The sequence below is a fragment of the Ochotona curzoniae genome, unplaced genomic scaffold, assembly GCF_017591425.1.
Source record: "Ochotona curzoniae isolate NIBS_2020 unplaced genomic scaffold, NIBS_Ocur_1.0 contig_883, whole genome shotgun sequence".
Classification (NCBI taxonomy): domain Eukaryota; kingdom Metazoa; phylum Chordata; class Mammalia; order Lagomorpha; family Ochotonidae; genus Ochotona; species Ochotona curzoniae.
The window spans coordinates 37,524,678-37,537,587 of record NW_024466599.1 but is presented as its reverse complement, the minus strand read 5'-3'; the positions used below and the strand labels follow the sequence as shown (position 1 = coordinate 37,537,587).

Genomic DNA, 12,910 nt, shown 5'->3' with positions numbered 1-12,910 from the left:
GCTCTCTCACCTTCTTCTTTTCTAGAGTGTCATTAATTCCTTTGAAACCTTTAATCTTCATTTCATTTGTAAGATCAATTTCTAAGTTTCAAATAATTCTTTCAGAACATTTCCTAAACTTGAAGGGATGGATTCCCTTGAGGGAGTGGAGACAGCCTTCTAATATGGAGTCTTTAATTGCATGACCACAACAGATTGTATCACTTCTGTTCCGGCCAGACATGTCATTTTTTGGATATGGGACAGAGAAAGAAAAAGTAAACAGTCCTCCTCACAGAGATGGAAAATATCCCACCAGAATGAGAATTCTTGGGCCATTGTATGATGAAAAGATATAAAATCTACTTTCCTCTTAAATATGTATAAAAATATTTGAAGCAAGAAAAATTATTCTAATTGTAAATTAGTGCTTTAAAAAATTAAAGGCAAAGGCAGTCTTAACCTAGCAGTGAAGAGGCCCACACAAACTCTTATGTGGCTCTCTCTGTGACTCCACCTTCTTGCTAATAAAGACCAGGGACATGGCAGGGACTACTCATGTGATTGGATTTCTGGGAGATCTGGATTGACTTCCTGGCCCCTAGCTTTGGCCCAGACCAGGCCCGGCCCAGCCCCTGCAGTTAAGGCATTTGGAATGTGAACCAGCCCATAGCTCTGTGTCTCTCTATGGGAGATCACCCCGGGTCTCTGGCAGCTGTCTGGTGGGTGTGATTCACACCTTACCTGTCCATGACCCAAGGCACAGCTTCCAACCCTGTGTGCAAAACATCTGACATGACTAGAGGGTGTAGGGGAATAGATGTGCCTTCTAGCCAATTACAGTGTCTTTAGTGGGTGGGTGGGCTGTTAGGAGAAGCCTTCCAGCCCTCCCCTTCCCTATCCTTTATAAACTTGTAGCTTGTGCACAATACATGGAGACCCCCCACCAGATCATCCTGTGGTTCTTGCCTCCAAAGAACACCGTCGCCTCATTCCTTGGTAGCCTCGGGGCCTGCTGACAGGATCCCCAAGATCTGTCTCTCTGCCTCATGAGTAAATAAGATAAAGTACGTAAATAAATACAAGTGGAAACCAGTGGAAAATATTTGCAATAGAACAGCCTATAACCTGAACAACTATTAAGACAGATGGCAGATGTGCAGAAATAGGCTGAGCAGACCTGCGCGTGAGCAGAGCTGCGAATGGAGGAGAGGATGCCTCCACCTACAGAAAGGAGTGGATTCAAATAGGAAAATTACCACAGGCTCACTGCAGCACGCAGAGTACGAGCACTACAGAAATTTGATAAGCTGAATTGAAGCAGTAGGCAGTGATACCAGGGGAATTGTGGGCAAATTCAGGAAATAATGAGATTCTTTTCAAGACCTGAAATTCTATGGCTCTGTGTGGTCTCCTTTTTCAGTAAGCAGTTTCACTTTTCATATAGAGGCAGGCTCTATAGTTTTTTTTTTTAATTTTGTTTGTAAACAAGACCAATCACTATACATTTTCTCACATGTAGAACCATGAACAATGTCCTGAAATAAATTCTACCAGCCAATTAACTCCTATTCTTTTGAGTTCTTGCTGAATCAGTTTTGTTCATTTTACTTTTTGAGAGAACGTCGTTTTGTTTTGTGTAGTGTTTTTGCTAGAATGCTTGCATCTTTGCATCTATATTTACAAGGGAAATTGAGCTATTTGATGGGGGAAGGGTTAGGTATGTCCTTGTACTAACTTCATTTAAATGAATTGGAATAGTTTTCCCTTGCCAATCAGGAAAATAATGCAAATAGCACAAAAGAAAATGATTTCTACCAGAGTTGAAAATAACCTGTGAACCTCTTGGGCCTACAGTTTGTTTCCTTTCCAATGTGTGAGTGTGGAGTGGGGGAGTTCATTAACTACAATGTTGAGAACTCTTAACAGATAGCCTAAATTTATTTTCAAATTATTTCTGAAAGCCTCAATATTGCAGGTGATGAGCCTAACTAATGGATAGGCCGACTGTAAAGCCATGGAATTGGAAGAGAAATAACACTGGGTAGAGAAACAAATACCAGGCTCATGCAATATCTGCTTTTGTTTTCCCAGGTCTGGAAGTGTGCTACACCACTGGAATGAAATCTATTACTTTGTGGAACAGCTGGCTCATAAATTCATCAGGTATGAAGTACTAGGACTTACCTTCACCTTCTCTGCCATGAGTGAAACCAGCCCGCCTTGGCTGTTCTGCTCATCAGCACTTCCTTGGGGGCTGTTTTTTGACAAAGGTGGACCTCCACATCTCAGATAGATTGCCTACTCCATTTTGTTTTCCCTCTTTGTGGGGTAGGACATTCTTGTTAGGGCATCTTTGACATTAGGCCTGCACAGTGTCCCATGCTGGGGCAATTGGCACATTCTAGTTCTTCTTATGCCTGGGGAATCCACTTTGTCTAGAACTGTATGAGTTTTAGCACCAGAAGTCTTACACCTTGAGAACCCTGTCGCTTGATCATTCCAGCTATGTGCCCTGCCACTGAGCATTCTCAACATACTTTCCCATGCAAGGTCATGCCATTTTAATCATACTCATTTAACTATTGTGGGAGTGTTGGAGGAAGTACTTTTTAGTAAATTGGACATCTACTGCCAAAAGAAAGGAAGTTAGTTCACCCTGCCTGTGTGTAGCCTCCAAGAGATGACACAGCTGTGACAGTTTCCATGACAATGCCTGAGGCAAGTTTGATCATTGCGAGTTCCAGTTCCCACAGTCTTCCAGTTGAAATGAGTGATCATTAAGTTCAACCTTGAGTAGTGGTATTTATCTCAGAATAAGATAAGGCACAAAAACACATTCCTTCCACATTCAGTTTTTGATCAGCACATACACACCAGTTGAACTAGAAGGAAAGATTTGAGGAGTAATCATTTTTCACTGCTCAAAATTGAAAACTATATCAGGAAACACCTAAACTCACACAGTTGGAAAAGGCAGTGCTGAGTGGGAAGAGGGGATAAATTTTACAGGAAAAGGAGAAAAGCAAATGCTTGATTGATATCTTTATTATTATTATTATTATTATTATTTATTGGAAAGGCAGATAGACAGAGAGGAGAGACAGAGAGGAAGATCTTCCATCTGATGATTCACTCCCCAAGTGAGGGCAACAGCCGATGCTATGCCAATCCGAAGCCAGGAGCCTCTTCCGGGTCTCCCACTTGGGTGCAGGGTCCCAAAGCCTTGGGCTGTCCTCGACTGCTCTCCCGGGCCACAGGCAGGGAGCTGGAAGGGAAGCGGGGCTGTCGGGATAGAACCGGCGCCCATATGGGATCCCGGGCGTGCAAGGTGAGGACTTTAACCACTTGCGCCACTGCACCAGGCCCTTGATTGATATCTTAAAACAGAGAGACAAAGAATTCTAGAAACTTAAGATTGAAAGGCACATCTTTCTGACCTATCGGAAATGCAGAAGGCATTTCATAACCTTCTTCTTAAATAGCTCTGGCAAGAAACTGCTGCTTTTTCAGGAAAATGGTCCAGTCATTGGGCAGTTCCACTTTTAGAATAGCTTTTTTGTCATTGAACCAAAGACTCCTTTCCTGAACTCTCCTCCATTGGCCTTTGACAGTGATGTAAGACATGTCTGCCTCCAGATGCTTGACAGTACCTGCTGTGTCTGTAGTTGTTCTGCTTCTCTTCTACTTCCCCTCAAGTACAGGGAGCTGGTGAGAAAGCATTTGAGTTAGGTAGATGTTGGATTTGAATTCAAACTCCATTGTGCAACTATAGTGGTTTGCTTATCTTGCCTGAACCCTGAGTACACATTTGGGTTGTTAAAAAAAAAAAAAAAGCAAGTGCAAACCAGCCAGCCCAGTGAGTTAGAATGGGCACACAGCACTTCTCCTTTGCAGCCTGTCAGCAACTCCAGGTTCTATACTGTTTTAGAGAAAGTTGTGAGAGGGAGGGACTAAGAGAACACTTAATCCAATTCCTTTTCTTTATATGAATTAATTAAAAATCAGAGACTTTTGCAGGGATTAATCCAAACCATGTCTCCTTCTTGGAATGAGTCCCCCAAAGGGTGGCACAAAGACATTTAGACATTGTCATGCAAACTCCTTAAGCAGGCTGTTTCAATGGCTGTCATAACACAAGGGCCTACAATAGCGATAGATGCATGCCACATGCTCAGGCAATATTATTGAGTAACTGACTGAATGGGTGGTTTTTGGTTATTCATTTTAATAACTAATCTAAAGCACTAGTTTGATACTGGGAAAATTCACTCAATAGCAGTGGCTGATGCCCACACAGATATAACACAACTGATTTCAGAGGGATTCTTGACATGTCAGGTAAAATTCACTCTGTGTGGACCCTTCCCATTTTCCTAACACTGATTCTAATTTCTTATCACTTTCCTCAAGCCCCAAGCCTGTACCTCCTCACACCTATCACACTCAACAGAGAATTTCACTTCTCACTTGACCAAGAATCCAGAGAGGACCGCACCAAAGGGATACCCTCAAGCTTCAATCCTTACTCCTGAAAGATGTACATAAATCTTTCCCGTTAACCTCTGAAATCCCTGTATCCTGCCTGCTTAAGGTCAACCTCTCCATTTTAGTCACATTTTACACCATTGTCTTCAATCTCCCGCAGGTCTTTGTTTTTCTCTTGTACTGTTTTTACATTCCTTCGGCTTCATTCCCAGTCTTCAGACATAGACTAATCTCTCCTGCCCATTGCTCCCTCTCCCCCAAATAACAGTGACAATGGAGCTCCAGACCAGGACTTCCTGGAAATACTACTCTATTTGGTTTTTATTTGTTTGTTTGTTTTACTGGTTTCACATTTAAATAGCCTTGGAGACTTGATACTGATATTCTTGCTTCCCATTCACTCCTTCTCCCACCACCATTCATCTCGATCCACTCATTCAGCTACCTGGGATATCCTCTGGGACAAATCCAGTGTGCACCTTGCTACCCTTCGTCAGGCAGATAGAGGGGGCTCAAGCGATGCAGACTTAACCCCCTGCAACTGTCTCTACCACCAACTTCTGGTTTTTCTTTCATCTCACTGGTATTAGCCAGCCATTTCCATGTCAGTTTAAGTTCTCTCTGCTCATGGCCAGTACTTTCTCCACACATCAGTTTATACACATCAGTGTGCTAATGACGTCCAAGTGCTGTTTCTAATCTAGACTCACAGACCTGTTGCTTCTTGGAGCCCTACAATTCCCACATTTTGAATTCATTCTTTCCAGAGCTGAACTCAGTATGAGCCAAACATTACAATAAAGTGTCTAAGAGTCCACATTCCAGAATCGGTATGCTTAGCTTCATTTCTCGGGACCTCATTCTCCTTTCATGGAAAGTAGGAAGAAAATATCAATTTCATCAAGTTGTCCCAAGTTTAATGAGACCACCCATACAAATAAGTTACAATGGTAGATGGCATGTAGTAAGAGCTTGATAAGACTGACCAGTAACATGTTACTATAATCTTTATGATTGTCAGTATTTATGAGACAATGTCTTGCTGTCCTGGCACTGTTGACGTACTAGATGCAGAATTGTGTTCTGGTCAGAAAACGAGGAGACTGATACTCAATTCACCAGATACAGCTTGGACTCTTGTTGAATATAAAACACCATGCAAAGGTTTGCAAGTAGCATCACATGTACATTAGCCAATGTAGACTTCGTCTTTAAGGCAGTAGGAGCCACTGAGGGTTTTATAGTAGGTAATTGACAACATCTGATTTATATTTTAGGGAAATAATTCTAAGAGCAATGTGAAGAATGAATAGGAGCAGGAGTGAAGCTAGGCAAGGGCACAGTAGTGGTCAAAGGATTGAGGCCAAAGTTCTAGGCTAGGAGAGGGCCAGGGTGGGACAGGAGGAATCCAGATGAGCAGGAGTCATGTTAGAAGTGTGGGTTGATTGCATTGTGTAGAGGTAGCCCTACAGGTTTGTGTTACCTTGCTGAATCTACTCATCTGATCTGCCACTTCATCGAAAGACTTTTGGGCCTCAGCTGGCTGAAATTTTTTTTTGTCTCCCAAAGTGTGAATTTTACCTTGACAGTGCTCCTAAGCATTTCCATGTAATATCCAAGATTTGCTCATTCCCTAATACTGAGAAGTGTATCTCCCAAGTGGAATAGATACTCTCATGGCCACTCAGCTCATTAAAAGCTGATGACAATCCCACATTCAGAGCAAAGAAAGTTTGCTGTGTGATGTTAATTCTGATGGTGTCGACCTGCAACAGTCTGAGACACATTTCAGTGTAGAATACACTGGACTACAGTGAAGACCCTGACAACATTGTCTTCCCCCTTGCTACAGATGCCAAGCAGGCCAGTCCTGTTCTAGGACCACACTTCTTCAGACAGCACAGGATGGCAATAACTTTTATCTTTCTTACAATACATACAATCTACCCTCATTGGGTTACGGTGTCAATTCAAAAGCAGCCTCCAAAAAGATAGAATGAGTTCTTCTTCTGGGACACGGTGTCTTATCCGCAGCTGACTAAACACTGACAACACCAACTTAGGGTCCCCTTTGGGTTGTGGGTCCTCAGCTGTGGTAGCTGCAGGAGGAAAGCAGGCAGGAAAACCCTGGAAGGAACTAGCCTGCCACTGGCCAGTCACCCTCATGGAGTTTCTTTTCCTTTCCAGCCCACAGCTAAGAATGTCCTTTATTGTCTTCTCTACTCGAGGAACAACCTTAATGAAACTAACAGAAGACAGGTAAGGACACTTCCTATCCTTGTCATGTAGCCTCTCTCCTCCTGAGAAGTGCTGAGGTTTGTGTGATGCCAGCTCTAACCTGTCAGTCATTGTAATCTAATAGCTGTCTTTTTGAGCTTGAGCCATGTACTTTGCATGTGGGCCTTTCTCTTGGTTTGCTCTGTGGTGACTTTTGATAGAAACTTCCTGATGTTGGTTGAATTCTAGAAATGACTAAATCACATTAACAATAAATCTGGTGACTCTGTTGGCTAACTTTGAGCAAAATGTGAGCAAACTTGGAGGACTATATATTTTTCTTTTATTTAAATTGAATTTATTTTGTGGATTAAGTTTTCAGAGCCATAGAAATGAACTCAGAAGGAGGTAAGAACTTGAATTACTGTCATACATACAAGGAAGAGACTAAGAAGGGAGGGCTTGGGTATCATAAAATGAAAGAAAATTTAATCAGGTGTGGGAAAATGCTAGCATAAAAGAAATGGTTAGATCTGAGTTACCCAAACATTGCTTTGTATTTTACCAAAGCCATGTAATAACAATAATGTTTTAATGAGAATTGAAGTACAAAATCAAATCATTATTCTCAATGAGGATGGTATGTTGGAGGGAGAAGACAGTGTGTTTATATAAATGACACTGCACACTTTTTCAAAAGGGATTGACCCATATGAGAGAAACTCTGTGGAGCAAATGTGGAATTATTGACAGATTTCTTTATGGACATGTTGCAAAACAAGGAAGGGCAAGTGTGATGGTCAGTTTTCTCTTGCTATAAAAAAATACCTGAGGCTGGAGGCTTTAAGAAGAAAAGAGGCTTGTTTAACTCACAATTTTGGAGACACAGTACAAGACATCAGCTCTGCTGGGTTCTGGCGAGGGCCTCCTTGCTCTCCCAGCATAGTGGGTGGCTTCACATGACAGTAAGTGTTGACAGAGAGAGAGCAGCCCTATGTTGAGAAGTCAGATTCATGAGCATGGCTTGTTTTAGTTTGTTTGCTTTATTTGTTTGTTTTGGAAAGTCAGATTTACAGAAGGAAGGAGAGACAGAGAGAAAGATCTTCACTCCCCAAGTGGCTGCAAAGGCTAGAGCTGAGTCAGTCTGAAGTCAAGAGCTTCTTCCAGGTCTCCCACACAGGTTCAGGGTCCCGAGGCTTTGGGACGTCCTCCACTGCTTTCTCAGGGCACAAGAAGGGAGCTGGAAGGGAAGTAGAACAGCCAGGATACAAACCGGTGCCTATTTGGGATTCTGGCGCATGCAAGGCAAGACTTTAGCCACTAGGCTACAGAACCAGGCCCATAGCTTGCACTTTTTATAATGGCTTGCAGGAACTAAACAACATCTCGTGGGAATTGCAATAATTACCTTCAGGCTGGTGTCTCAGGTGACCAAATCAGTTCCCACAACACTTCACGTGTATTTCAGTTATTTGAGTGTTCATCATTCATTTGAAAGAGACAAACAGACACACAGAGAGAGGTACGCCATGCAGTTTATCTTGCTGCCTTCCTCTAAACAGAACCATAAAACCTGAGAAGTTTGCGTGGTTTTTTTCCTTCAGTAGGCGCCAAGGCACTTGCCAAGCTCTGAAGTGTCTCTAGCCATCATCCAAGCTTGTAGTCTTGCTCAGTCTCTAGATGTTGTTAGACTCAATGCACAGAGGCTTTTTATTCAGATATGGGAAGGGCTAAATAGAGAAAATCTGATTAACCCTGCCAAGAGCACATACATACCTCAAAGATCAAGCCACGCATATCTGAAACATCCAGTGGTACAATGAAACTACACGTGGCCCGTTGCATCTGTTAAGATTCCTGTTTTGCTCACTCTGCTCCCCCTTGGAGTCAAAATTTTAGAGGTAATACAGGCTGACACCTGCTTGCTCCCTTCAAGGGCATGGAGGGGATATGTATCGGATCAAAACCGAAATCAGATCTTATCTGTTCACATTTTCATACAATCTGAGACTTCCTAGTGTTGCTTCATATTGACTCTATGCTCCATGCATGAGAGTTTGGCCAGAAGATGAGAGAACATGTTACAGATATTTTATGCAATACTGCTGGAAGCCTCTGGGGACTTGGGAGGGGCAGGACAGTAAGGGATTTATGAGCCTCATCAGAAGGCCTAGGCATTCATATCCATTTAGATTGCTTCTGATTGTTCAAAATGCTCATCTTCTGAGTCTACTTGGAGTCTAGGTTGTTTTTGTTTTGGTTTTGGTGCTTTAGCTTTGTTGTTGCAAGCTTCGTATGCCAAAGAGAAGACAGAAGTTAGCATTCTTACTTTGTCATATGTGGTATTTAATGTGGGATGAATATGCCTCAAACAGCAGCCAGGCTTCCCGCCCTAAAAGCTGAGTAGATTTCCTGTGGTGACTGCTGGCCCTGACCCATAGCCCAGTGGCAAAGCCCAGGGTGGTTGTCTGACATATCCTCAGCCTTATCAGAAGAGACGTGGGCACATGGTCTCTCTGAAAAGCTTTCTCAGGACATCCACCAAGAATCGGGCCTTCAGATCTTCCAACATAGGTGTTTTTCTGAATTCTGTGCTCACAGTGTCTTATTGAGCATGAGAATACAGTCTAGTAGTCTACTAGTTTAGCTGTCTTGTACAATTTGGAAAGGGAAGCAAGAGTTAAAGTGTGCAGACTGTGATTACTGTCTTTGACTGGAAATTTTACTTTTCTTCCTAAGCTTTGTTAAGATGAAAGAACAAAGCCCAACAAAGCAACTCTGGGTCAAAGGATTATTGTTTCTTATTCAGCCCACTGACCTCATTTGCTTGTTAAGGAAAATGATTTCCAGAGAGCTGCAATTATTTTCTCAAGTTCATTCATGTATTCGGTAGCAGCATAGTTATTATTGCTTTTTCAAAGTTCACTGAATTAAAATTGTCAAATCTAGTGATTTTACATCTAACAGTCTACTCCATATGCATGGCTACTGCATATATGCTGTTTTGTTTGCTCTTTGTGGAAGCTATCACTACACCTATGTATATGCTCATACACATGCAAATATGTATGTATCTACCTATAACATTTTATTAAAGACTATTATGTAGCAGTTTCATAGAATATTTTCTTCATCTATAATAAGGGAAAATATTGATGTTTGATATGGTTGTCAAGAGGATTACAACGGGGTTAGCACCATAGCTATTGGCTAATCCTCCACTCTTTGGTACCAACATTCTATATGGGCACTGGTTCATGTTCTGACTGCTCTAGTCTAGCTCTCTACTTATAGCCTGGGAAAGCAGTGTAGAATGGCTCAAGGCCTTGGGACCATGCACCAACTCAGGAGGCTCCTGATTCCTGGTTTCAATCAGCTTAGTTCTGGTCATTGCAGCCTAGTGGAGAGTGAACCAGTGGATGAAAGACACTCTCTCTTTGTCATCCTTTTTTCTGTAAATCTGCCTTTCAAATGAAAATAAATAAAAGGTTTTTTTTAAAAAAGAGAGAGAGAATTACATCATATAGATACTGTTATAAGTAGATGGGAATACCAAGGCGAGAAAGCTGAAGGCTACTCTGCTCTAAAACTTTAGGGAACTCAATTTGTACCAGGAAGCCCAGCCTGATGTGTGTATTCTAATTACTCAACTACAGAGTTTCCCACTGTTTAACCCGTATAGACAATTTTAAGTTAAAAACAGATTCAAGCCTTCACCACCTAAACCCACTGTGACTGTTCCAAGGAAACAGTTCTCGGAAAACCCATGCCCTCTATATGTCTCATCTTCATGGTCTTTTGAAAACTGGAGCTTACTAAAGAGGTAAAAAGGTAGCATCAGCATTTCGCAGATGGGTGAAGAGGTTAAGTGTAGCTTATTGCTTAAGGAGGTGGAGTGAAAGCCAAGAATGCCTGGCTCAGACTGCTGAGTGAAAACCAAGAGACCACACTTCTCTAGCCCTCTCAGTCATTCTCTGCATTGGTGGAGAGTGTGGTTTTGCCATTAGTGTCACAGGGGAAAATGACATATTCTGAACACATCACTTGATTCCTGGAGCAGAATGATTACAGGTTGTCATTACCAAGAGACACAGTTCCAAAAACCCTTTCTAAATTTAAAAATAACAAGAGAGAAAAAGCATCTTCAGATATTTAGTGCTTGGAAGAACTTTCATTTATTCCATTTTGGGGTCCTCTTTAGTTGCTACAGGTTTGATGGTGAGAGGATTGGGTATCTCTGTTCTCTTGTCCTCATAAGAGATGTCACGTATTTGGAGACCATGGGCAAGTTTCTTACTTCTCTATGACCCTGTTTCTTTAATGAATATAGTGGTAGTATCTATCTCACAGAACCCTTGGAAGGATTAATAATGCAGGCACAAAGTAAGTACCCAATAAATCATTATTACTATTGTTGTTGTAAGGGTGTCTGATAAGTGGATAAGATGGTATCCAAAGTCCTCTTGGACACAAGACACCCAATCCTCACAATATATACAACAGGAATTTAGAGAGGGAGTCTCCAGTTCTTCCTGGCTCACATCATTTTTGGATGTTTGTGACATTTGGCAGGTCTATCCCTGCACAGGGAAACACAACACAAGCTTCTGCATTAGTTTGACACCAGTAAAAATTATTACTTCCTTTGTATAATGGTTCTAGCAAGAGTCCTTCCTGACAAAGATGCACAGCTTTGAGTCCAGGGGATTTTTCTCAGAGCATCTGGGATGAGTCGCAGTAATGGTAAAAGGAGCCCACCCTGGAGAGTTCAGCAGGTCTGTGGACAGACTGGCGTGGAAGGGGAGTGTGTTTGCTGGATTCTTCCCATTTAGTGCCCCTGTTAGCAGGATAGAGTAAAAACTATACTTTGGGGTCGTAGGATGTGATATACATGGAGTATTGAAAAATAAGAAAGTTATCCAAAGTTCTTTAATTCTAAAAATACATGTTCATTGTGTTCTGTTCTGTATGTACTGATGTTTGATTTTATGTACAAATCCTGTTAGGTTTTGTCTTCAAGTTTCGAGTGCAATTTATGCTCCAAGAAAATAATTTCATGTTTCCTGCATCTTTGTGTATAATACACTGTTGTGTACCAAATTTGAGTTCTGCAGATGTAATAAGGAGAATATAGACTTTGGGCTGGGTTCCGGTGATGGTTCCACAACCATGTGCTTGTTACTACACTTGCTTGAATCTGCTTTTTCATCTACACAATAAAGCTAACAGTATCTACCATATATTGTGAGAATAGGGGAAATCAATGTATGGAATATACCCAGCAGAGATGTTGGCCCATCATAGAAATCCAGGAAATGCCTCATTTCCTCATCACCTATTCCTCATGTGGCAGATACATGTTAAGGATACAATTGGGCAGTGCAGCATCCAGAAACATCTCTGTTGTCTAGATGAGTAAGAACTGGGCGGCAAACATCAGAAGCAGTTCACAGAAGCAAAGACAAAGCCAAGAAATAGTATTAATCAGTATTAGGCAGGTCCACGTCTGAAGAGATAGCCCTGTCACCTATGTGCTCTTTGTGAACTTCAGATGGCTGATCTGTCCTTGATCCTATGTCACAGTGATGAGCTACTCCTCTCTGTCAAGGAGGGGTATCTCTGGGCTGCAGATGCCAGAAGATGCAGATGTTCCTGCTCAGTGCTCTGGCCCAATGTGAAGTCAGGTGCAGCATTCTGGGATGGAAGGGGTCTGGGAGATCATGGAGTCCCACACCTCCATTTTACCTTTGAGAACACTTGAGTTCATGGAAGTTAGCTGGCATACTTATGGAATGGTGGAACCAGAATGCAATCACAAGTTTGCCTTCCTGTAAAGTCTGTTGCTTTAAATGCACCTGACATTGGGTGCAGTATGAGAACTGGGGATGGGAGCAGGAAAGCTTTGAATTGAGTTCTAGACTACCTCAAAGAATTCAGGAAGAAAAAAAGCTACACAGAAATATAAGCAAGAACAACTAATGAGATAGAGGGCAAGAGTACAGTGCCTTGATAATCAACACAAGAAAGCATTCTTTGAGTCAGCCATGGGCCTGGTGCCATAGCTTAGTGGCTAAAGTCCGTGTTTTGCATGCTCTGGGATCCCTTGTGGCCGCCGGTTCTAATCCTGGCTCCTCCACTTCCCATCCAGCTCCCTGCTTATGGCTTGGGAAAGCAATAGAGGATGGCCCAAAGCCTTGCACCCCTTCACCTGGGTGGGAGGCCAGAA

The 12,910-nt window shown here is 42.2% G+C and overlaps 1 protein-coding gene across 1 annotated transcript in view; it reads left to right on the top strand.

Annotated features, from left to right (window-relative positions):
• Positions 1 to 12,910, top strand: part of ANTXR1 (ANTXR cell adhesion molecule 1) — a 194,004-nt gene that overhangs the window by 21,686 nt on the left and 159,408 nt on the right. The window contains exons 2-3 of the mRNA XM_040994030.1: positions 2,074 to 2,145; positions 6,655 to 6,726. Of these exons, the coding sequence (XP_040849964.1) occupies positions 2,074 to 2,145; positions 6,655 to 6,726 (144 nt within the window). The remainder of the gene's footprint in view (positions 1 to 2,073; positions 2,146 to 6,654; positions 6,727 to 12,910) is intronic.